The 25953-nt window shown below is 43.7% G+C and overlaps 2 protein-coding genes across 6 annotated transcripts in view; one reads left to right on the top strand and one right to left on the bottom strand.

Moving 5' to 3' along the window:
- strbp (spermatid perinuclear RNA binding protein) overlaps positions 1 to 25953 on the bottom strand; it is a 175055-nt gene that overhangs the window by 7508 nt on the left and 141594 nt on the right. The gene's annotated exons all lie outside the window — the stretch shown is intronic.
- Positions 962 to 25194, top strand: rc3h2 (ring finger and CCCH-type domains 2). 5 transcript variants are annotated; one of them, XM_072371277.1, is made up of 20 exons: positions 962 to 1513; positions 5295 to 5449; positions 7894 to 8214; positions 8321 to 8438; positions 8949 to 9182; positions 9980 to 10155; positions 11154 to 11354; positions 11509 to 11641; positions 12410 to 12528; positions 13126 to 13238; positions 13404 to 13721; positions 14208 to 14410; positions 14498 to 14811; positions 14891 to 15037; positions 16061 to 16198; positions 18705 to 19191; positions 19548 to 19632; positions 20016 to 20223; positions 20361 to 20497; positions 20612 to 25194. In XM_072371277.1, exons 3-20 carry the CDS (start codon positions 7984 to 7986, stop codon positions 20751 to 20753), a joined length of 3504 nt encoding a protein of 1167 aa, XP_072227378.1. In that variant the 5' UTR covers positions 962 to 1513; positions 5295 to 5449; positions 7894 to 7983; the 3' UTR covers positions 20754 to 25194. The 5 variants fall into 5 exon arrangements, with proteins under 5 accessions (XP_072227378.1, XP_072227377.1, XP_072227380.1 ...); XM_072371280.1 differs by lacking the exon at positions 962 to 1513 and having other exon boundaries at positions 5170 to 5449; positions 18705 to 18869; positions 18954 to 19191; XM_072371278.1 differs by lacking the exon at positions 962 to 1513 and adding an exon at positions 5196 to 5214.

Raw genomic sequence — 25953 nt, 5'->3', positions numbered from 1 at the left:
TTCGAAATACAGAAAGAAACTAAAAAGACAAAACAGTGCCTTGCAGGTGCAGCTGGTATCGGTTAATTACACCTGCTACAGTATAGCTTTATCATGATTTAAATGACATCTTCTTAACAAGCAGATTTTGGGGTGTGAAATGACGAAAGATCTTCTGTGTTGCTGACAATAAACACTCTCATGCAGCCCTGGTGTCCCTCCATCTGGCCACACATCATGCCACAAAGCACATGAAGACTGTTAAAGAGAGGTTATTACTTATTTTCAGCTCAGATTAGCTGTCCAGTATGAACCAGGTGGTGAATATGAATCACATTGTGTCCTCATATATAGGCTGCCTATCTTGCAGTGGGCAGCAGATCACTGATGAAAACATGATTACCGCACAGCATGGATGTATTTGACAGTGTAAGGCCTATGTGGCCACTGGGCACCTATAATACAAATGTCATGCCAGGCTAAATCTGTTATAAACTGCAAGGTAATGCTATATCTAATTAATTGGATTACAGCCTTGATAAGTTGACGAATGCCAGCTGCCTCAGAGGTTTTATCTACTACAACAGTAGGTCTAATCCATGTGCTCTCCCTGGTGACATTTGTTAACCAGCCGTTAATGTCAGGTATTTAAATGTATAACCATGTGACTGTATTCTGTTGAGGTGAAGAGATAGAATGCCTCAATGGTCATAACTGCTATTTAAATGGAATATTCAGTCCAAATACATAATATACAGCAACATAGGCCTTCACTGAGGATGGCAGGGTAACACCATGCTTGTACTTCCGCGTTTCTTCTTCACTGAACAATACTGAGAAGAAAACAGCAACAAAAAAAAGAAGAAAAGCGCGCGGTGTGTGTTTTTGTGTTGAACTTCCTCCCCACGGGCACACTTGTCAAAGCGCATCCTCCCTTCAGCTGCCGCTGCGCTGCCTCTCGGTCTGTTTCTTTAAAACCAGACAGCCCACGCCTCGAAAAGCGGCTTGTTCCGGCTTGCCCCTTTACATCTTTTTATCCTTGCTCGCAACATTAAAATAGTGCCCTCCGATAGTCGCGCGTCATCGTTTCGGCTGAGCAGTCGGTCCGCAGACAAACCTGCACATCGGGCGGAGCACGCATGATGAGAAGCCGTGCGGCTGCAGCAGCTCTCTGCCAGCGCAGCCCGGCGGTGAGTCTGAGGCGCAGCTCTGGCACCATCATCACCGGCGGAGCGATACCACCATCTCTCCTCTGCTTCGGTTTGTCAAGCTGAGGGTGTGTGGCTCACTGTACCTGAGTGTCGTGTCCGTGACCGTGTTGTAAAGGGGAGCAGGGGGATCAACACTGGACCACAGTACCTGTATCTAATGCGCTGAAATGCAGAGGCACAATAATCTGGTTTCTAGAGGCATCCATCTGCTGCTGCTGCTGCTGCTATTCTGCAACTGATGAAGATTTTTTAGTTTTATTTTGATGCTTTCATGTGGGTGTGTGTGAAGATGTTTACCCTGGTGCTCCTGTAAAGAGTGTGAGGTAAGTGACTTACAGTGGGTACAGTACCCAGAGCTGCACGCTTCTTTTCCATGCTTCTCAGGTTGAGGTTTCATTTTGTGAGTGCAGTGCCTTTCACACTTTAGGGCTGTTTAAGTGTGTCTTTCTTCCCCAGTGGAAAATATTCAAGATCTTATAGCAGCTACAGATCTGATATGCTTCTACTATTGGCTCATCATAAAATATCTTAATCTGGAGCTGATGGAAAATCGTAAGCAGTTTGTGGGCTCTATAGCTGTTTGTTAGCTGCAAGTGGAAAGCAGGGACTGCAAGAAGAAGTGAAAGCACTCAGTGCTTGCAATAGGAATCTGTAGATGTACCGTTGTAATGGTGGAGACTGTTAGGCACTTCCTCTCGAGCACGGAGATCGGAGTAACATCCCTGTTGCTCTCCAAGTGTCTCCAGTTTCCCTGCTCAGGAGCTGCTTATCATTAACTGCAGGTTTCAGTCTAAGAAGCAGCGCTGTCATCATAAAGTTAAAGCATGTGGCAGCCTGCCATGTCAGAGGTTACTAAGTAACCTGCTGATGTGCAACGGGAGACAACTTGATATTCCAACATTAAGAGGCAGACTGGACAACTCTTGGTTTCTCCTGTTACTGCAGACACATATAGACATATGCTGCTGCATAAACGCCATTTAAATCAGCAGCTTGTGGTTGCCCTGCCTCTTATCCAGGCACAAGCCACACACACACACATGGAATAACACGCATAATGAATAATTAATCAGTCAAACCCACAAACCTTCACAGCACACTCAGAAACAAGTGAGCAGACACAATGAAACAATTGCTATGGTCCTCACGGAGCTCACAGATAACAGTATCCAAATATTGGAAAACTACAACGGTACCTTTATGGCTTTGTGCTGCCACACAAAAAGCACATTCAAATGGCACCTGTGCCAGCACGTTATGTGAGTTTTGTTGCAGGAGTGCCTGGAGTTCTTGGAGCGTCTTAAGTCAGATTTTTCTGGTGCATGCTGAGTCTTTCAAACTATTAAAGTTTAACCTGCTTGTCACTGTGCACCCGCTTGCAGTAGTTTACAGACATTGATTCCAGTTGCTTCCTTAAGCATCGAAACAGAAAGTAAGCGTTCACATATACACACCCTGAGTTTGACTGAATTTCGGACTAAATTCATGTCTCTGTGCTTGAGAGAACGCTTAAACAGTCAAGCATTTACATTTTGAAGTGTTCAGTTTTGTTTTTTTTATTGTTTTGGTTAGCATTGTGGTAGGTGTGAGGTTTTACTTCTGCTGTGGTTTACTTTGCTGCTCTCAGCAGGCTGTGCTGATAATTCTCCAAATGGGTTTTCTTTAAAACTCTGGCCATATTTTATCTTTGTAGAGGGGATGCCTTGGATCAATTTATTGTAATTATGGGAAAGAATTGAAAGCTGCATGTGCTGGTTATCAAAATGTTCAGAATGAGACTGATGATTACTGTCTTAAATGCCTTTCCTTTTTTTTGTTTTTCTGCTGAAGTATTTTGTGAGATTTATGTGTCATAAATCTTTGTTTGTGGTAGAAACAGAATCAGCCCAATAATAGCACAAACGGTTATGAGCATGCTGCTCCAAACATGCTCATACCACATGGCTTGTTGTGATTCTGGGGTCACACAGACAGTGGCAGTGCATCCGCTTATCAACTTTTTTTGTTTTTTTGCATGACTTGATGAGCCACACTACGACCCACTTTTTATGTTATTGGCTGGTGCCGAACTTCAAACTTTTGACATTTTCCTGCTGTATTTGACAGACAGTATTTGGGAAACAGGGTGGGAAACTGCAGATTGCACGTGACAGAGCGTGTGTGTAAGTGTGAGTGCGTCTTGAGCTACTATTCCACAAGGAGACCCTAAACTTACTGTTTGGATTCAACTTGGCTTCAGATGTAAATGTTCTGCTCTCGACACAGCGTGGACTCATTCATCACTCATCTTCTTCACACACAGTATACCATCCCTGATGTGTCTCTCTGCAGTTACAGGGGGTGCAGTAGAGGTAACTGTGCCACCTCATTCCTCTGGGTCCACAGAAATACTGAGCTGGAGTCAAAGATAAAAATCCCACGGTACAGCACAGCCAGAAACGACTCTGTGATATGCAGAGTGAGTGACTGAACCACTAGATGAGCAATCCAGTTGCCAAAAATGGAATGTTGGAAGTTTATGCTTCTGCAATCTCACCTTCCTTAACCAAATGAATGAGCAGAATGAGCAGAAACGTGCATGGTTGTGCAAAGGTTGAAGCTATTTTATACAGATGAAGCCATTTGTTTTGATGCACAAGTGCACCAGATTAACTATATGTAACGATTTGAATTATTTGGTCATTTTTGCTACACACCCGCTCCTGAAACGGGCACTCTGTCCTTATTAGGTCCAAGGAGTCATCATCCACTGGTGGTGTCTTTGTTTGAATTTACAGTCACAGGGCATGACCACAAATATTTAAGCTAGTGTTTCATTGGATGCAACCCAAATGCAGGATGAGTCACCATTTCTTTCTGGCTTTCCAGATAATCACAAACTCTAAAATTTTAAACTGCCTTTTTGTGGGGCCAGACACTGCCCATAGGTGATGTACAGGGCAAGACGTTCCCAGCAAAAACACTCAAACCCTTATTTTCATTGGCTGCTCGGTGTTGTTTGCCTCCACCCTCCCTTTCAACATGCCGAGGAGGATGATTTCAATGGAACACTATGCCAAGAACACAAAGCTACTAAGCTAGATATAGTGACTGAAACTGGCAGCAAGATTTTGAAGTGCGCAGCCTGCTGTGTTAAAGATGCTTCATGCTTCTCAAAAATATTTCCTCCCCTGGAAAACACAATTAGAAGATCTGTCAATATCCTTATTTCTAAATTGTGTAAAGCACTCACTGAAAACCTTTCTGTCTTGTATCCTTTTAAAACTATTCCAAAGGAAACTCCAGATGCCCTCCCCCTCTCAGAAGGGGGGGATAAGTTAGGATTCATTGCAATCCTCAGCCAGATGATAGCCAGCCAACTGTTGGCTGTAAAGACACAATGTACTTCTCATCCACCGCTCAGCGGAGTGGGTGCAGCAGACCCCTGCAACAAATAACCGCTGAACAAAACTTTCTCTGAACAATCCCAACAAAGTAAACTACGTTTTTCTTCTCACATTTAATTGGCTAAATCATTCTTGATTTACTCTGAAATGTCACAGCCTGCAGTTTTCCCTTGATGAGGAAGTTGTGGTCTGCTATAATAAAGCACGCCTACTTGTTTTGTCACAAGACCTAAAGTAGTCATGACTAGGGGGGGCTTTCTGTGTGTGTGTGTGTGTGCGCGCGCACCCATGTGCATGTGACACACTTGCCTACATGCAAGCAGTGATCCCTTCATGCCAGTAAGGGAACTCTGGGGATAAATCACGATATTTGGTGCTCGCCTTGCAATGTAAGAGAATGTGCGCAGGAACAATGTCTGTTCTGAGAGGCGGACGCGCACTGAGCTCCGCGGCAGCTGCCAGACTTCTGTTTTGGACTCTCCATAAAATCAGGGCGCAGCAGCTGCACAGAAGCAACAGGTGTCTGTCGACGTGACAGCAGCCTGAGAATCACGCTTGAGAGTTACTCGCCTCCCCCCAGATAGTTTGTACCACTGCCAACACGCACAGAAAGAGTTTCATCCGGCTCACGCGCCGAGGTAAAAATCCCCACCCACTTCTCCTGAAAAGCACCCCCTGACCTGTTTGATCACATGAGTGTTACCTCACTCTTCCTCAGACTGTGGGTTCAGCAGTTTGTGGGCTACAATGGCTGTGGTCGATGTTAATTTTGGGCTCCTCGCGGAAGGAAATATGACGCGCGAGGATAGAGCGGAGCTGTCCACGAGGCCGAGGAGCCAGCGCTGGTATCGCGAAGTGCGAACAGCTTGGAAGGTGCGTATACGCCTGGCTTCATACCCGGAACACGGAATAATATATGAAGACTATAAACGAAAATATTCTTTTTTTTGTGTTGACGTTTGTTGCGTAGTCGTTATTTAAAGCTGCAAATGCAACGGGTGCGTCATGCGCAAGGTTAGCTATCCGTTTACGGACTTTCTTTGCTAGCATTTTTTAAATAGTTAAATTTTTTATGAAATGTTGATTTTCAAGCGCAGACTGCTCTTATTTCTAAGTGCATGTGTTTTTATTTTATTTTTATCGACTAACACAGACATACAATGCAAAAAAAGTAGACTCTGGTCTCGCCTTGTGGGACCAGTTATTCGTGTGCGTTACTCTCTGATTTCCACTTCTTTTGTCATTCCTGCACGTCTCTTGAAGCGTTTGAGAAGACTGTGTTTCGTTTGTTATGGCACCTGCTCTGTCAGGGGACCAGCTGTCGTGACAAACTCAGAGAGCAACAGGTGCCCACTGTCTGCTCGCACAGTCCTAAAAAGATTTAGCATTCTGGAGCCCGAAGGATGATGTGTCTGTTTGATGAATTGCTTTGCTTTTATTAATGGGTTGAAATGCTGTGCAGGGGGTCGGGATCCAACTGCACTAGATGCTGTTATATAAGAGGGGGCGTTTCTTCTCTCTCGCAGTGTTTTAAGTCATGTCCAAAAGTGGAAGATTTGTATGGAAGCGACTCGTTTCTGAGAGCACCGCAGATAGAATCGTTGCTTTAGTTCCATGCTGCGTCTTGTTTTTGTTGATTCGACCTGGGGCTGTCATGGAAGTGTTGTGGTTGGTGTTTTGTGTGAGCAACAAGTCTTAACCTGCTGGCTGACTGGCTCCTTGCTGTGTGGAGGGTATTTTTCAATGTTTTCCCTGTGTGTTGGTTCTCTTCGGGTGCTCCAGCTTCAAAAGTCCAAAGACACGCGTTCAGGTCTGCTGGTGATTCTATACTGGTTGTGTTAGCCTTGTGATGGACAAGTGACCTGCTCATGGTGTAACCCATAGCTAAATGTAAGCTGGGAGAGGTTTCAGCTGCATAAAGCGGGTACAACTAATATATTAATGTATTAGTATCACTATTAGGTTGTAACAGTAGCATTTTTTTTTATTAATCAATAGTACAGTTCTGTGTTCATGCTGTTAATGTTTATTTTGATGATGTCATGTGCTGTGATAGAGTGCTTTTGATGTGTTGTAAATCATGTGTCCAGCTTGTATTTTGAAATAAACAACTGGCTTTATGAAAATTGAACTGTCATCTGGCAGAAGATGCACATTTGTCAGTAATCACGCAGGAGTAATTGTGTTTTTTCCCAGCATCACTGCGACAGCGTTCGCATGTCGCTGGTGTGCTTCATCCTGTTTGTCTCGCTTTGTTTTTATGAGGTCCAGGTCAGTACAACGCTGTAAACCCTCTTTCACACACACTCTCAGAGGTTGAAAAGGAGTCTGTTGTAAAAGTTGTTTTGGAACAGCTGAGATAAACACAGAATATGTCTGACAAACTTTCTCTGAAACAGGAAACTGCTGTTATTCTGCTCTGCCCGGGTTTTTTTTTGTCTGGGTTCATCTGTTGTCTGCGAGCTGATTTGCTCTTGAAAAGAGTTATTGTGATTCGACATGAGCTCAGCCTTCATAAAATAAGCGAAGGTGTGTTTGAAAGAGCAATGTGGAAGTTGGGATGACTCGGCGCCACTGATCTCTGTCACTATTTCTCAGTACTCAATCACAGAGATTTATTTTTGGGCTCTCCTGCAGGTAATTGTCTTTAGTATTACGTACCGTATGTGTTCCAACAAGATTTTTTACTGTGTAGATTAATTTTCCCTTAAAACAAAAAAAAAGCGCTGTCGTAATGCAGTTTACTTTTGTTCTGTTTCACTGGCTTGTTGTTACGGTTGTAATTGAATGATTGAAATGTAGACCTAGACATAAATCACAATGACGATCTGCCTTTTAATGCAGCATGAGTTGGGACATTGCCAACTACCTTTTCTTTTTAAGCGCTTGGGCACTTTTATTGCTCACATCTGATTGAATAGATTTATGAGTTTAATGGAAAGAGAGGCTCAGTGTGGCCCGTGTTCTTAGTTCACTGCTTGTTGTACTTAACAGAGCTTAAAGAGTAATAAAGTTACGGCTGCTGCTTCATTTGCGGAGCATAACGCACATGCGTCATATAAGGGAGTGTCTGCATCGTGTAGATACAGACTGCACTCATTTGCATGAAAGGCATTTCAATTCTAAGGCAGATAACAGTGTAATTGTCCACTTGATGATGTGTAATAGCAACCCAAAAAAAACAAAGAAAAGATTTTTGATGTCAGATGACAAGTGGAGAGTGTGACCAGATCATGCATGAGATAACTTTTCATTCACTGCCTCAACAGCCATTTGAATTAAACACCTGGTGCATCATTCTGCCTTGTCCCTTACAGTCACCCTTGGCTCTGGCGAGCAGCTGCTGTTGCCGAGGAATGCATTCCCCCTAAGCTCGGCGACGCCTCCCTCAGCGGCGTGGTGGTAGGATGCCAGTGCAGGCGGCCCAGTGGACAGAATTTCTGTCCTGTCCCATCTGCTACAATGAGTTTGACAGCAGCGGCCACCAGCCCATCAGTCTGGGATGCTCCCACACGGTGTGTAAGACCTGCCTCCACAAACTGCACCGCAAGGCTTGTCCCTTTGATCAGACGCCGATCAGCACCGACATCGACCTGCTGCCGGTCAACTGCGCCCTGTTGCAGCTGGTCGGGGCTCAGGTGAGGCAGCCAGAGAGTACTGAAATGAGCCATCTGGAGACTGTTGGTTCAAACTTTAAACTTTGTCCTCTTTTTGCGTGTCTTTGGTGTTTGTCGACGACGCTAGGTCCCAGATGTTCAGTCGGTTAGCCTGAGCAGTGCAGCGGAGGTTGAGCACTACGAGGTCTGCAGGGTTTGTGTAGAAGAGCTGGCTCTCTACCTGAAACCTATCAGCGGCGCAAAAGGTACTGCACAGAACGATGGTACACTTTTCCCATTCAGTGTGCAGGGGCTGCAGTTGAGCTGCCTGCTTAACTTGGCATGCTTACCCTCACACATCTCCTGACACTGGAAGGTTTTGTACGTTTATGGTATTCAGGAAAATGAACCTCTATGTGTTAACAGAAAGGTTAATATTAATGAAATCAGTTCAGCCAGTTCTAGTTGAGTCACTGCAACTGTCATGATTCTTTTTGGCTAAAGACATTGTTTGGATGGTTCACACTTGGTATCGTCTGGTCTCTTAAAAAGCCTGAAAAACAAAAAGTGTGAATTCTGTGGGAATGTGGGAGTTTAGATGCAAGATGAGCCTTCTGAATCTAAATTAGCTCTCAGCATGGCTGCTTGAGACTGCTCTATTTCTGTGGGTACATCAAGTGCAGTTGGTTCAGAGGTCCATCAAATTAAGGAATGTTATCACTGTGACTACTTTGTGCAGACGCACAGTTTAACCCCAGCGCTGTCACTTCCTACAGGCGTGGCGAACCTGAGTCCAAGCGTGCTCAGCCGGCCCATGCAGAGGAAGCTGGTGACGCTGGTAAACTGCCAGCTGGTGGAGGAAGAGGGACGCGTGCGGGCGGTGCGGGCGTGTCGGTCTCTGGGGGAACGCACAGTAACTGAGCTCATCTTGCAGCACCAAAACCCCCAGCAGCTCTCTGCGAACCTCTGGGCGGCGGTGAGGGCCCGTGGCTGCCAGTTTCTGGGACCTGGTACGTGACCCACAGAGCACCTTTCCCATTGTTTGAGGGAACTAAGAGATAAGTACATCATCCACTTTGAAAATGAGGATTAAACATTTCGATTTTTGTCTTGTCGCTGTCACAACCCAGCGTGTTAAAACGTCAACGCTCGTTTAAGACATGTTAAAAGTTTGGGCTAACTTTTGAGACTGCCGAAATGTACGAGAGCAATGTGGCTCAGCTGCAAGAACAGGTTTCAAAAGCGTCTTCTCGCAGCATTTTTTTTTTAGAACGGAAAGCATTTTGCTCTCACATTTCCTCGTAGAAGCTTACAAAACCTTACAGTGGGCTTGTTGCACGGCGGCCCTGTGGCACAAAAAGCTATTTCATTTGAAGAAGCACAACAGCAAAACACAACGGAAAACATTTGAAAGTAGCATGACGAAGAAAAGCACAAAACTTCTCAAGACACAACAGCGGTTGAGAAATTACGATTATGTGTCACAAAACATTTAAAAAACAGAAAAATTTAAAAAAACACAAGACATGTTTTGGTTTCCTCATCAAACTGAGAGCTGGTGCTGGTAACCGGTGTCCTGTGATGATTACTCATAGGGCAGATTCTGACTGGGAAATATTTTTTTCTCATGATAACAGAATGAGTTCATTGAAAAATCTGAGGACACCTTTTTTTAACTCTTGCGGTGCTGCTGTGGATTTACAAACTCATGTGTCCGTGCTGAACATTTGACTCTCTGTCACTCTCTCTGTTTTCCACGGTCATCTGCACCCTTTGCCTTCATCTCCCATTGACTCTTTCTCCTCAGCTATGCAAGAAGATGCACTGAAGCTGGTTCTGCTTGCTCTGGAGGACGGTTCAGCTCTGTCCAGGAAGGTGTTGGTTTTGTTTGTTGTCCAGAAGCTCGAGGCCCGGTTCCCCCAGGCCTCTAAAACCAGCATAGGCCATGTGGTGCAGCTGCTCTACAGGGCCTCCTGCTTCAAGGTACAGACATCATGAGTGAGCTGCAAACTTAACCATTCAGTGAACCCTTAGAAAGATACAAACCAAACTTTAAAGTGTCACTAAAAGAAAAAAGAAAAAACAACGATTTTCCTAGAATTAGTCAAAGTGATTGAATGAGCTTTGGGAAAATCCCTTTCCAGCTCTCGAGTGATCTTTAGATTAGCATGACCCAGTCTGACAGCCTTATCATATATTATCACTCCCCACTGAATCCTGCTGCTGCTTCCAGAGACATGTTTTATGTGTGTATTTCTGGGCCTGTTATCTGATGACAGACATCACTGGCAGGGCAGAAATGTCAGCTATCTGCCTGTGACGTAAACGCAGTCTATATTTGCCCTCGCTGTCCCGCCTGGCAGGGCAGAGACAGACAGCGCGGAGATAAAGAGAAAGAGAGATGAACGCACCGGTTGGAAGAGAAGGAAACGCGCAGCAGGAGCTTGAGTGCTGGCGAAATCTAAACGTGTTTCACATTTGTAGTAGATGGCCAGTGAAGTGTGTTGGTGTCTTATGATGATTACTCATAGGGCAGATTCTGATAAGGGGGATAGTCCCTTTGTGTGATCTGAGCTTGAGTTTGCAAGTCTGAGGACACCACATATAGGTCCACGAACTGTTACAGTTGTTTAGAAATGTCATTAATTAATCCGTTAAAACTAGTTCAATAGTCACAGAGTATGGAAAAATAGCTTGAAGTTGCTCCAAAGAAAATCATGTATCATATTTACATTTCTGTATTTTAGAACTAGATGGTATTTCCATGTGGGTACAAAATTGCTATAAACTATAAGAAACTATAAAAAAAAACAATTAAAACACTTTTTAATTTGAAAAGTGAATCCATTAATACATTTTAGGGGATTGTTGGTTTGGATATGGGACAAAACTCTGACTAAAGCGTAAGTCTTTCCATTCTCTTCCACTTCTCTCACTCTCTTGGTTCCGGCCTCTTTGCCATAATCTGTCCTCGCTGCCAGGTGACGAAGCGTGATGAAGACTCCTCTCTGATGCAGCTGAAGGAGGAGTTTCGTACGTACGAGGCTCTGAGGAGAGAGCACGACGCTCAGATCGTCCACATCGCCATGGAAGCGGGCCTTCGAATCTCACCCGAGCAGTGGTCCTCTCTGTTGTATGGAGACCTGGTCCACAAGTCGCATATGCAGTCCATCATTGACAAGGTTTCATTGGGATTCATACATGTGTGTCGTTATCGTTATCACTGCTAGACTCATTCGGACATTTCTAACAAGCCGACAGAGAACAGAAGTGTGGGACGAATACTTTTAACTGCTCTAGTTTAGAGTAAAGACTGACTTTCTTTATCTGCTCCAGTTGCAGTCTCCCGAATCATTTGCAAAGAGCGTTCAGGAGCTGACAATCGTCCTGCAGAGGACAGGTGACCCTGCCAACCTCACAAGCCTTAGACCACACCTCGAGCTCCTCGCCAACATAGACCACAACCCAGGTACTTCACCCTGTCTAACAGCTCAAATACAATTTGTTTTAAGCATTTGTCAGAGCACACGGTGTTCGATGAGTGTTTAACATTTAAAACAGCCACTCAGCACTCCGAAATTAATTCCATATTGTGGCTCTCCATTAAACCTGACTCTGGCATTATCACAAGTCATTACACACATTTTACTCAGCCTCAGTTTAGAAACCGCACAACGCACATTAACACAGGTAGGTGTTTTGTCTGTGGCGCCATACGTGGTGTCATAGGGATGCTGAGCCTGCAGGTGCACTAACTTTGCAGCTTCATGATAAGAGGGCTTCTGAATGTCAGCCTGCCAATTTGTCCGGTGCTTTAGTTTATTTTGACAGATGCTGGGAAATGTTACTGTGTGAATGATTCACCTCAAAGGTTGCAAGCTGCAGACTTGTGGGTCACCTGACCTTTCCTCAAACACTTCCTTCAGGATGACTTTTCATCCAGTTTGGTTCCGACCAAAGATCCTAATAGTTTTGGTCTATAACCAAAGCCTAAACCCAGAATTTGACATTTGAGACTTTCATATAAATATAACTACTCAAACAAGAGATGGATAGTCATGACACATGGAGCAGATCTGCATGTCCCCCACAGCAATTCTCAAGTTTTAACCTCGAGATAGAGATCTTTGTAGTTCCAGAAGAATTTTCAGAGAGCTACGCACTAAATTCCAGGTTTGTCTCAGTAATAAAACACCTTGCTGAGAATTTCCACCTGATGCTGTTGATCTTTTTGCAGATGCTCCCACACCATCATGGGAAGAGCTGGAAAGTGTAATGCTGGCTGTAAAGCAGGTGGTTCACGGACTGGTGGAATTCATTCAGAACTTTAGCAAGAAGAGCCACGACACTCCACAGGTACACCGATGGATCAGATTTTTGCGAATAAATAGTCAGATTACAAAGGAGTAGTTGTTATCTTTAAATCATACCAGCACTGCAGTGAATCACCTTCCTGCAGCACAACTCTTTTGTCCTGGTGGTGGCATTAAAAATGGTTTACAGGACATGAAATGATCCCTGATCACAAACAGCATAGCTTCAGTGGTTGTGTGCTCCGTTTAATAGCTATTGATTATTAAGTGAATGTTAACACTGAATTTTGAATAGTTTGAGAAACAATACAAATGAACCATTCCTGTCAAATATGATTATATACAGCAAAAAGAGTTTGAATGTAAAACTACCAGGTGCAAGACCTGGCTTCTGTGTGGTGTCAGCTGTGTTTTTTATGATGCACATTTTGTGTTTGATTGTGAATTTGTTGCTCAGTCATTTTTGAAATTCTTATTACATTTTTTTAGATTTTTGTTTTGAAGTTTTATTATCATCAGTTGGATTTTGACACAGTGGCATCATTTGCATCCAATCAGGAGATTAGCTCATATTCAAAACTCCGTTCTTGATGTTCTGGAGGGTACAGTTAATATGCAAATCGTCTTATGTATGTTGCAGCCTCAGGCCAACAGCAAGTATAAGACCAGCATGTGCCGAGATCTTCGTCAGCAGGGTGGGTGTCCGCGAGGAACCAACTGTACATTTGCACACACGCAAGATGAGCTGGAAAAGTGAGTGAGCACTCACATGCACTGCATTTTCACTGCCTTCAAGCTGAATAAGATGCTAATTTTGTTAGTGATATATTGCATTTATTAAGTATCGTAAATATCCAATTGCAAGACTCTTTTGAGCAGGTCTTTCCGTTCTCCTGCTGTGGCCCCTCCTTTCTACAGATTCAGACTGAGGAACAAGAAGAGCGGCAGTGTGGGTCGTGCCTTCCCTCTAGCCCCGGGTGTTATGAATAAAAACTTCACCATGGAGGGCAGTATGCACAATGATGTGTCTGCAGGAGTGGAGCAGGGTCTCAAAAGCACAGGAGAGAACACAGCCATGACAGAAGGAGTTCCCAGCCTGACTCACCCGTCGCTGATCTCCAGAGGGGCGGACATGATGGAGGAACTGAAGAGACCTGTGGCAAATGGAACCAGCGCGGCTAATGGGTCCAGCAGGCTGTCTGGCACCAACAGGACTACATCAGGTTCAACTGAGCAGTAAGATTACACCTTCACTTTTTGTGATTGTCCATCCTCTTTTGTTGGCATTTTAACAGATCATGTTTGCAATCATCTGTTGGCATCACATGTCTTTTTTCCTTTTCTTTTTTTTTCTTACCTTATTTCCAGCCCTAAATGCCTCATCTTATATATTTTGAATGTGTTGCAGGCCTGATACGCAAAAGTGAATGCATGATAACAATTAAATCAAGGTTATTTTAAAAAAACAAGAAAATCACTGCTCTTTTCTGTAAATAATTACAGGTAAAATTGCAGAGAAAAGCCAGATTTATAAATTGATAAATGTGTGGATTGGCATATAGACAGTCTGTGATACCTGTGATTTCCACTTTTCTCTTGTATTTCTCTTGTAAAGCACATTGAATTGCCTTGTGTATGAATGATGCTATATAAAGAAAATTGCCTTGCCTTTAGCCTGAGAGCCAGTCCTGTGTCCATTCTTCCTCTGTGTCTGTTCCATAGGAAGCCCATCTCTCCTCCCAGGACTCCAGTCAGCCACTCATCAGCATCGTCTCCCTTGTGCACAGCTGGCCGTGCTGATGGTGCTGCTCCCCACCCGAGACACGGTCAGTTCATTTTGCCCTCACCACATCCCTCTCAGGCATCAGAGCTGTACTACCAGGAGACCCACCCTGCGTATGACACTGCCCACTATCCACCAACCTGTGAGATATTTTTTAGAATAATTTTGGACTTTAAACTACACTACTGTCGTCTTGAAGGAGTGAAAGTGATTTGCTTTTCCTCTGCAGCAGGTTCCTACTATCCGTCTACTCTTCATCCCTCTCACAAACCTTGTATGGCTCGCTTCCTGCGATCCTCCAACGTCCCAGAATCCTCTTTACCGCCTTCCATGGGCCCTTCGTCGTCTTCTTACCTGAACGACCATCAGACTTCACACCCGCCCTCTTCCTCTTCCTCGGGGTACCCGCCTCACCCGCCAAGAGATCGGATGGGAGCTGCTGCCTTCCATCCTCACCCGGGGCAGCCTCAGTATGGGCCCCTGGGTCCGGCTCATGGTGTTTACGCTCCCCTCTATGACAGCAGGAGAGTTTGGAGGCCTCAGGTAATTTTTGTTAATTATGATTCTACTATATCACTTGGTCTTTCTGCAACTTAATTGATGGTGACCTTTACTGTTACAGCTGTACCACAGAGAGGATGCCAGGAGTAACTCACTGCCTCCAGAGGTGCTGCATTCCTCTGTCTACCAGCCTCCACTCAGGGAGAGATTCAACTCTCTAGATAGCAACTACTGTTCAGGAGCTGAACACCGTGCAGGGCTACACAGGGTAGGTGAAATGATGCGCATCATCCACCGTGACCAAGGAGAATACTCTGGATTGATTTCTTTTGTGGGAAAGATTTTCTGTTAGCCACATACCGTGTGATTCCTGCTCTATGTGCATCTCTCTTTTATTCAGACAGATAAAGCTACGACCCACAGGCTCTCTTTGAAATCAACAGTCATTAACATTTTAAAGCATCAAGTCTTTCTTCCTTTTCTTTAACTTGTTTTCTAGGCACGCACCCCATTCAATGACACCATCTATATTAACTGATGGTGGTCTGACTGACACTGAACAGATTTATTGCTCATTTCTCCTCTGCAGCTTTTCCTTATATTGTTTTCTGTTTTTGCACCCACGTATCAACTCACCTCTACCTTCCCTTCCAGTCTCAGAGCTGCAGTATGAAGCTTCAGCCTCCTCTCTGGTCCTCCCACTTCTCACCCATTTATGTCTCTGCTTCTCCCACTCACTTTTCTCCTCCTCACATCATCATGTAACTTTCACAGTAAATCTTCTACAGTACAGTGCTGTGTAAGGCTACAAAATCTGTGGTGACTTGTATGAGCTGTACTGCACGGCAAACTTCTGCAAATAGTTGTTCAAATAAGAGGGGAATAACAAAGGCAACTTAGCATTAGCATTGAAAATAGGTCAGTGCAACTTGCAACTTTAAGCTTACTATAAGCTTGCTCCAAGAAGAGGATTTCTCTGAGATATGAACTGAGAGGATGCAGAACAGTGTAGTGTTCCCCCGTTAGTGTAGTGTTTCAAACTTTGTGGAGAACATGCATCTGTACCTGTCTTCCTGTGTAGACCAAGACCAAATAAAAAGTGCATTTAAAGATGAAACTGACAGCTATGAAATCATACCGATGTGTACCTGGTTTGAGTCAGATCTGTGCACCACATCGTCCCTAAACTGTCAGTGTGTTGAAATATGACGTCACGATAATTATGCGAATATATTTATCTTTTCTCTCGTCTTTTCATTCTGTTTCTCTCACTTGGGTGCTGCTCCTTCAGGACTACGGACGTGTTCCTCTCGGCTATGAGGATCTGTTCAGAAGGAAGCAGGAGCAGTGGGCTAGTCATCATCACCATCACAATGCCAGCAGGCCCTCCCAGTCTTCCCCCATCTTCACCATTGACTTTCAAACAGAGGTAGAAAGCAAATAACCAAGGCAACATATCACGCTCACACAAAGCATCGTTACGGGTATTTACAGGCATGATAATTTGCACTGTCAGGCCATTATAACCGGTTTATTTATAGTGTCACTGCAGCTAATTTAAGTCAACAACACCAAACTTTACCACTTTTAATAATGTTGTGTTTAAATCGTATCCTAAAAGCTTAGACTTCTGCCGTGAACAATGCTATTTAGGTGGGAGATAGTTGCTTAGCAACTGTGGAAGAAAATATCATAGCAATGCACAATTGTAGAGTGTGTAGGTGTGTGTGAGAGAGAGAGAGAGAGAGAGAGAGAGAACGGGAGAGGAAAAACTTTACCAAGCAATCAGTGGGTTTACATGATGAGATTAACTCGATTATAGCTATAGTTGGGTTGTGCTCCTTATCTGATCAAGGGTAATTATCCTTTGTTGTATGGCGGTGAATGAATTGAATCACTGGCACAAAGCAAGCAATACTGCAGTACGATAGGTGGCGCTGTACCCATTTCAACTGTCGCTAATAGAGCCACTTCCTGTTGACGTCTTCACCACCACCAACAACAAAAAAACTAAGGCATCCGAGAAAGATGGCGAATGAAGAGCAAAATGAAGCTACGTCCCTCTACTTTTGTGATGAGCTGGTTATGGCACAAACGCGTTGTTTGTTTCTTTCTGACGGCAGCGACAACAGTAATATCGTCTCCTTTGACTTCAGGTTGACGATCGCGGGAAAAAATCTCGAGCATGTGCAGAACGCTCGATCCGATCCACTGTCGTCTCCAGGCACGTTCAGTGGGCAGTTGGATTGAGTTATCTCGGGGTCTTAATTCGATCTGATTCGATTTCTTGTCAGATTAAGCTGTCTACATGAGCTGAATAACTCAATCTTATTGTAATTTAGCCATTAATCCGATCCGATGGCCCGCAGGTAGCCACACTGAGTGACTCAGGCGGTCAGTTGAGTAAAGCTTTGTTTGACAGCACATCACTTGGGTTTTTGTGATAACAGACTCTGTTAAGTAGCTTACTAAGTATAACCACAACTTTTTAAGGTCCAATTAACAAGACTCAGTTTAATTTTGAAGCTTCTACCTTACACGAATAAGCAAGAATGTACAAGAAGAGTGGTTATTCGTTTTTTTATCCAGAGATCTTCATGATTAATTCATTTGAGCAAATCAAATCTCGAGCGTGGTGCTACCGTCTCCCCTCTTTGGAAGGGAAAGTAATTATACTAACACTCTTATCACGTGCTGAGGCATACTATTGAAAAATGTTAAAATACAGAGACATTTTCACAGAGTGTAGAGTTGCCCTAAGATGCAAAAAGATGTAAATGTATCAGAAAATGGAACAGAATTCCTGAAAATATGATAAACACAAAGAGCAAATTCCAACCTAACCAGAAGCAGTGAAGTGTGACGTGTGGTTCATCCTCCTTTCCACTCTCTTCTTTTAGCTCTTCCAACGGGGGAAAGCCATCCGTGTTAGCTCGCTCCATTGAGGGCATTCCTATTAATGCCAAGTTTCTATTTTTGTTGTGGAGCGTCAGACACTTTTTCTTGCATGCCTCTGAGGTTTTTTTGTGCTATAGGCGTCGCTGTTTCCCAAACTGCTGTAGCCTCCTCCTCGAGAGTCACCATGCAGATTTAAACCCCTGGTTTACTGCGCAGTATAAGTAAGGACATGATATGCATTGTGTTGTATCAGTTTGTTGAATGTATCAGATGTGTGTACATTTTTAGATTAAAAGTCACACATACACACAGGCTGCTGTTCTGTCACAACTTCGATACATATAAACAGCACACATACATATTACTGTGTAGATGCCATAGATTATCTATTTAATTGACTTTACTTAACATAGTTAGTTACATAACTGGTACTATCTGATACTCTTTTTGGTTCTACCTCATCTGAGGGTCCAGACAAACTGAGCTGATACTATACGGTGATGAGGAAACACTCCAGGGTGTTGATTGGTCAGATAAAATCACCACTTGTCAGCATAAACATCTTTCTACAGGAACACACACACGACATGCATCCTTATCCCACGAAGCTGTCTGAAAGTCTGGCTTACAATTTACAAATGAGATCATGGATATCTCATTTGTGCGCTGGGATAGCGTACTGTGTGCCTGACTAATGAATACATGAACCTTTTTAATAACATTGATTGATTTATGTCTCTCTGCTGACAGGAGCTGAGCTCTGTAGCACTGTCTTTATCTTTCCCGAAAGGTAGTCAAACCCTTCTGAACTAAAAGCCTGTCGTTAACTGTGCAATAATCTAGATTCCCTGACTCATAATAGTTTTGGATTAAAGCGATTTACAGCTAATAAAAGCGCCCACTGTCACGGGAATGCAAAACAAATCCTGGTGGAGCCGGGCAGAGTCAAACCGCTGCATCATACTGTTCCATGGAATAACACCAAAAGTCTCCAAAAGTGATGTGTTTCTGTGCTTTTTGAATGTCTCTCTTTTCAGCCTGTGGAAAACAGCGGAGGTCAGTGTGCGGGATGCAGGTTCAGAGGTGAGGAAAGCTTGGCGCACTACTCTCCGTGGTCCTGCGGTACCATCGGGCCGTGCCTCAGCCCCTTTGAGCCTGAAACTCACACCCACACCACAGCTCACTCGTGCTCGGAGCGCCCGGTGAGACCCCTCACACACCTGCAAGCAGGCGATAATGCTCACACATCCAGAGACAAATTATCTTTTAAACTTCGATACACGCAGGAGTTGGACAGTAACGAAAGTGGAGGTGGTGGCAATAGTGGGAAACGATGGCTGCATTCGTTGGATCACTACCGGCGCTTAAAAGATGAGGACCCAATCATTCCCTTTAGTGAGGGGCCCATTATCTCGAAGTGGGGTGCCATCTCAAGGGCATCTCGCACGGGCTACCACACCACCGACCCTGTCCAAGCCACAGCCTGCCAGGGCAGCGCCAGCACCACACCCATCAACTTTAAAGGTAAGGACAGGTACAGAGGAGGTGTTGGAAAAAGCGAGGAATGGTCACAGGGACACAGGAGAAAAGAGAGCAAAGTTGTAGAAAATAAGTTATATAGATAGATAGATCACATCACCTCATGAATTGCTTAAAAATCAATAAGCCTGTCTTTAAGTGCTTGATTCTGACACCATTTCTTACTGTTGTGGTTCATCTTGATCTTTTATGAGAATTTTTTATTTAAACATGTGTTTCTTTTTTTTTAAATCTCAATGCAAAAAAGATATGCCTGTCTATACTGTTATATGTATGGCCTTTATCTGCCCATAAAGCTAAGCTTTTTTTTCTTTTTACTCCCTTTTCTTCCATTCCTACAGATTACAACCCCCACCTGGATCACAGGGACTACAGGTGGAGCTCCAGAGGATCAGACTCTTCGAGCCACTCCAGTTTCCCTGAGAGGTACGGCATACAATTTCTAACTGGATACTGTGAAATCGGTTTCAGCAGATGAACTTTTCTTTATGCCAAAGGGGCCAAGCTGACAATCTGCCATTGGGAGCATCTGGAGCTTAAGTTAACAGCTGTCTTTTTTGTTTCGCAGCGTCTGCGCTATCGGACCCCGTCAACGTCATTTTCAGGCGATTTGGCATTCTCCGTTGTGCAGATTAACTATTTAGATCTCCATTTTTTTATTTCTACTTAGAAGCTCATCAACACACAATATTCCATTGTCATCTTTCTACAGATGCCACACTTGTTTTACTGAGAATATGACAGTCGCGAAAGGAGGCACGACTGTACTTTGTTTTATTAAAACATCCACTTGTATTTGTACGTTACAGTGAGCACCTTTGTGGATCAGAGCTGCACGGTCGTCGAACTTCAATTAGCAGTGGAGAGAAAATTGTGTCTGAGCTGCAAGCTCATCGGACTGCCTTCAGCCATAATCGAGACCGGGCTGAGAGTGAGCCAGACCCAGATCGAGACATCGAGCTTGAACTGCGCGCTCTGGACATGGAGGATTCAGACCACCAGGATATCAAGTCTCAGGTTGGTCCCGTTCCTCTTTTGAAGCTTTCAGTTGAACCCAACCATCACTGCCATTGGAAGAATCTTAGTGCTCAATCACAGTCTAAATGTAATACACTGAGGTCCAATCAAATCTCTGAAACATCTTTGCCTCACAGGATTCTTTAGATCTGGCCACCTCACAGTCTCAGGATGCTTCCCACCTCCTCCCATCCCCTGCAGAGGAGCACCCCCAAACAGAAGGTCTTATGACAGAAAAGATAGATGCCCACCTACTGAAAAAGATGGCCTTTAGGTGAATTACCATGGTAACCATTTAAAGGGTTGCCCTATTTGCAAACGATCTACACATGCTTGGCGTGCACAACTCTCTTAATCCTTTCATCCTTTCTCTTTTTTGATCTTGCAGGAAGTCTCTGTCTCCAGGTGGGCTGGTCTCTGGAGGCCTTGGCATCGGGAAGCTGGTGCTGCGGGCCGGACCGCCTCGACTCGGCGATGCCTCCACCAGGGCTTGTCCTGAAACACCTGAAATGCTGCTCAATGGAAGCTAAGGCGATATAAATTCTGACCTACAGTGAAACAGATCCGTCATCTGCCCACAGGTCAACTGTGGTTAAAGGGAATATCATTCAGTTTGCAGAGATATAGGTCAGCAGTCTGTCACACTGCAAGGGGCAAGAGAAAGCACCCTGTACTGCCTGTAAGTGGTGATGTTCATGTGTGAGTAGATGCCAAACTAGTCAGTTTTTGCTGTTTTAAACCTCGTTACATTTAGGGGCAGGATTGGAGAGTTCACAGTAAGTCGCTTCAGAGAATGTTCGGCAAGCTTTTTTTAAAAAACATGGCTAAAGCTCATGGGTAACAATATGAAGGGGGAAATGCCTTCTGTTTGGCCTTTTTTTGATTCACTCACAGGATATCATTAATTCATACACATTCAGGGTGACGGGGGGGGGGGGGGAGCCTATCCCAGAGAGAGGGGGATGGTACACCCTGGACATGATAACCAGACCATCACAGGCCCAGCACAGGAGTTAAACAGCAATGCACCCTCACTCCTAGAGTCAATTTAGAATCACCAATTAACCTGACATGCATGTTTTTGAACTGTGGAAGCCAGAGTACCCGAAGAGAACCTGCACATGCACAGGGGAGAACATTCAAACTCTACACAGAGAGGTTACCAATCGGGATTCAGAGTGGGAACCTTGTTGCTGTGAGGCGACAGTGTTAACCATCACACCGCTATGCATCCTCACAGGATGTCTTTGATCTTATATTTTCCTATATTTATTTCTCCAGTCTCACATCACAACAGGAGCTTAGTTCCGTGCTCCTAGAACTGACTTTATGTACTTAGTGGTCCCAGTAGAGGTGTGTGTAGAATTCCCTCCGTTAGCTCTCCTATAGCTGCAAGTAGCCACATAACAGCAGCTATGTGCTAACAGAGCTATAGCACACGTTCGTTCAATCATTCGTCTTAAAGTATTGGTGAAATAAAGACAGTTAATGCCTTATTTAGAGGCTGCATCGTCTTAGCCCCGTTCACTCCGTTATATGGATCGCGAGTTATCTAAATAGCTTCTGAAGGACGCCGACTTTCACCAAATTGTTCTCAGTGAGTAGATGAACGTATTTCATGCCAGAAATAAGGTCTAGGTTTAAAAATACCGGAGTTCCTGTTTAAGGTGAGGCCCTACAGGCAGAGACATTTTTAGTCGTCTGATCTGCCATCCATGCAAATTAGCACATACTTAATTTCATAACAAAAGTGTTTTAGCTCTTGTTGAGCCAGAAATCTCCACTCCAGAGGTCCTCCAACAGACTCAGTTGTAGTGTTTTGGAGCCTAAAATGATCCATTGTTAACAAAATATGTATCCGAGTGGGGGCAAATTTAGCTAAATTATTCTTTATTTGCTGTTTTTAAACCCGATCGTGGACTTAAATCATTTTCTTCATGCAAGTCACCACCTGGGAAGGTTTCTTGGCAAGGAAGTTTTTATTAGTTTCTTTTCACCTGTTGAGCCGCCTCAAGTATTTCCTTACAAACTGAGATTACAAGCTCACGACAGGTTATAGTGACACTTAAAAGATCGTTCTGGGAGAATAAAAGAAGCCCAGAACGGTAAACAGGTCTTTCACGTGTTGATCATGAAACAGGCCTCTTGTCTTTCGTGTGTCATGTGCTCTTTTTTTTATTTGAGCTCCAAATTCCTCTTGACAGTCATGGGATCACAGGATACAATGACACCGTCGTAAACAAATTAATGAATGATCATTGGTCTGGCGGTCACATGTTCAGCGGAAGCCACTTTAAGTCTCATGTTTGTTTTTTTTTTGTAGTTGTTTTTTTAAAAATCCACATTGGAAAACATTTAACATCTGCTGTTGGATCGTTCTTTCTGCATAGTTGGAAAAAAAGCGGTTAATCTTGGGTGGAGAATTGTTTTTTTTTCAGCAGCAGGTGGGGCTAATTTAACAGTTACAAACACGGTGTAAAAGACGTTTGTTCCGTCTTTGTGTCCCTGTGGTGGTAACTGGCATCTTTTCCTCCTGACTGTAAGTGCACTGTCTCACATGCTCGGACGACACAGAGAACACGAGCTGTTATTCACACACAACTGACACAGACATGCAACACAGTGGCCTTTCTCTCCTTGGTGTTGTCTTAAGCCCGACTCTCATCTACTTTCTGTGGTGTTGTTGGACGCATAGATGTGAATCTCAAAAAAAGGAACGCTGGAAATGACATTTTGTAAGCCTTACGTGCTTTCCAGTCCAGTCCCGTTTATGTTGCTGTGAACTCGACATTCACCGCTCGATCTTGGTGTTTGAAGGTGAAGCCGACGACAGGGAGTGACGCCACCTCTCATGTTTCTTCATGCTAATTTTTTTTGGGATTTTTTTAGAAGTTTTGGTTGATTGTTGTTTTTTTTCCTTTGAAGCGTTGCTAACTTCTGTGAAGTTGTGTATTTTGTATCAGGATTTTTGTTGTTTTCTTTGCATCTGATGGCGTGCTTGCTTGCTGTCATCAGTGCGTCGTGATCCTCCAAAGTCTACTCCTCTGCAGTTTCGTTTAGCGTGGCTGACCACCATACAGCCGGGCTGTTTAAACTTTTATTATATCCCTCCTGCCTCAGCTACCATTAGAGATATGCTGTCCTTAACCTTTAAAAGTAAACAAGTGAATGGTCTTGTGACTGTTTCCACCTGGCTGTTCAGAAAAGCAGGAAGAGATTCATTGTGATTTAATGTGAGAGCGCTGTTTTGAAGATACTCATTTCTGACCATAACAGGTAAGGGCTGGCGCAGGTGATCTGGCTGCACCCGGTTATTGAATAAGCCCGGCTACCTACTGTCACTCTGCTTCTGTTTACAACTTCACCTTTGAAGTCATGTAAAGTTAAGTGCCATGTTGTGTACAGTACAATCAGTCCCAGTAATTTTCCTAAAGCTTTTCATATTCCCTACATGTAAACTGTGTGAGGAGGGATGGGCTCAGTCAAGGTGAGAAGTGAGACACTTCTCTCTTGCAATTCTGCTGTTCTCCATTAGAGGAGGCTAAATCCTTGTCTGTGTGAATCGCTCAGGGAAGACCTCATTTCCTCGGCTACTTTGTGTTTTTTTGTTGTTTTTTTTCCTCTGTACTCATATCTTTGAGTCTTCAGTGGAAGTATTTATCTGAATTTCACCTGCCAGTTTGCAGGCCCTTTCGCTCGTATAAATGGGTTAGAAGCATTAGCACTGATTGTATTATTTGCCAATGTTTACCTTGCCAGTGTTTCCTTTTGCCTCATAGCAATCGATATTGGCTGTGCTATTTGTGTCATGACAAAGGGCTGGGCACATACTGGACTGTATGTAAAAACAGTATTGTTTTGAAAGTGGTTATTTAAGTGTCTGTGGAGCACTGTTGTAGTGGCTAACTGCGCTGCACTGATTTCCACCCCCATCACTGCCAGCGGGTGCCAGCGGGTACCCCTCCCCACCGTCCTCCCTGCATCCTGCGTCGTGCATGCAATATAGTCCCTCTTGTGATGGCGGAGGAGTATTATTGATTCTGTAGTTGTGATACAACACACCCAGCGCTGTAAGAGTTCTGCACATGCCCACTGTGTGGCCACGTCAAGTGCTGAAGTTTGCTTGCAGCATTTTAATTGCTTGCTCATGACGATTTGATTATTGTTTGTCAGAGGTTATATTATTATATCACTATTACTGTTATGACCACATTTGGTTGTTGTTGTGGTATTTTTCCTTCTCCTTCTATTCTTATTCTGCTTCTTTGTTTCGAATTTGAGAGTTCGGGGGAAACTTTTTCACTAGACAAAAAAGTGACTCATTATTCTATAGTATATGGAGAAAAAAAAGCTTGTTTGTTGATCGTGAAACATGATGAACTGATGTTTTTTGACTATTCATGTCTGTATTAGACATTTTATTTGCAAATCTATTGTTCGATTGAAATGTAAATGAAACTTTTAAGAGATGGTACACATCCGTCATTGTATACAGTCTGGCACCATCATTAGATGGACTTATAGTATTAACGCTCATTTCTACAACCTGTTCAAACTGATATATTTAAATGTTTAAACTGTTGGGGCAGTCGTGTAATGTTTCAGAACAAGGAGAACACAATCCTTAAGAGACAGTATGTCTAAAATGTCCCCAAATTGAATAATACTGTTACGTATTCCATTTATTTCCTTGGAAATATCTCATTGTGAAAGGTTTCCCTTTTACTTACTTTGTGGTAATGCAGGACTGGAGTAGAGTCTAACCTATAGTGATGATGATTTATGTGCTATTACTAATAGATGAAACTGATTGATTCTTCTGTGCATTTTCTGGCTCGTTCAGCTGTATTACACTGACCCACAGGGAGCTCGGCCGAGCAGCAGATTGCTTCTGTATTGCACTGGGAGATAGATTTATGACAAAGGCAAACTACAGCACATGGAACTGCATGTTATAATAAACCAACAAAAGCAATGCTTCTTTGTGACTCTTGTCGTGATTTGTGTTTTACTCCGTTTGACAGGAAACAATCGGTTTTATGTGCATTAAGCAAAAAAACAGTATTAGCTCTTTTAAGGATATGTATTCAGGAATTTATGTTTTTTTTTTAACTTCACATTTACAATGAAGAAATAATAAAGTTACTGCATTCTTCTTACATCATAATATATATAGAGAAAGAACGCGCACGGTATAGAACGGAAAAAACTTGACAAATGTACAAAAAAAATCTGTGATCCCTGAAACAGAACTGAGGCGAATTTTGCTGTCCAGATCGTCTAACAGAGTGAACATGATGTGAGAATGATTTATTAACAAAAGAACAGTTTGGGATCTTTGGATTGTCCGTCCACACATCTACATCATTCACCCAAATGGACAACGACTGCCTGAAATGAGAAACCTGACTGAGTCTTCACAGGCAGCATCAATGGGGAGGTATGGAATGAGCCTGAGTGCCACTGATTAAGGTAATACAGGCCATTCCCAAAAACACATAGCAGACAGTCCAATACTTGCAGAATCCTGCTCTGAAAATTGGACAGTCGCCTTCCACAAACTTCACTCCTGAAAACCTTGAGTTTCTGTGACAGCATAGTGAATGTAAACAACGCCTGAGGTTGTCACATCCTACGGATGTCAACCGCAGTAACCCTCGACTTCTCTTCAGCATCGAAGTGCGGGATTGAACTTCGGCGAGGAGCACCAAACTGGAAAATCTTGGACTG

This window comes from Leuresthes tenuis, unplaced genomic scaffold, assembly GCF_036924035.1.
Source record: "Leuresthes tenuis unplaced genomic scaffold, fLeuTen1.0.hap1 SCAF_19, whole genome shotgun sequence".
Lineage (NCBI taxonomy): Eukaryota > Metazoa > Chordata > Actinopteri > Atheriniformes > Atherinopsidae > Leuresthes > Leuresthes tenuis.
This window is presented reverse-complemented; position numbering and strand designations above follow the sequence as displayed.

What these genes read in the sequence shown, in the direction of transcription:
- rc3h2 (XM_072371276.1), top strand. Translation starts at nt 7,984, where the DNA reads ATGCCAGTGCAGGCGGCCCAGTGGACAGAATTTCTGTCCTGTCCCATC. An exon ending in ACCTATCAGCGGCGCAAAAG is followed by an intron (nt 8,439 to 8,948) that starts GTACTGCACAGA and finishes CACTTCCTACAG; the next exon opens with GCGTGGCGAACCTGAGTCCA. An exon ending in ACGCAAGATGAGCTGGAAAA is followed by an intron (nt 13,239 to 13,403) that starts GTGAGTGAGCAC and finishes TCCTTTCTACAG; the next exon opens with ATTCAGACTGAGGAACAAGA.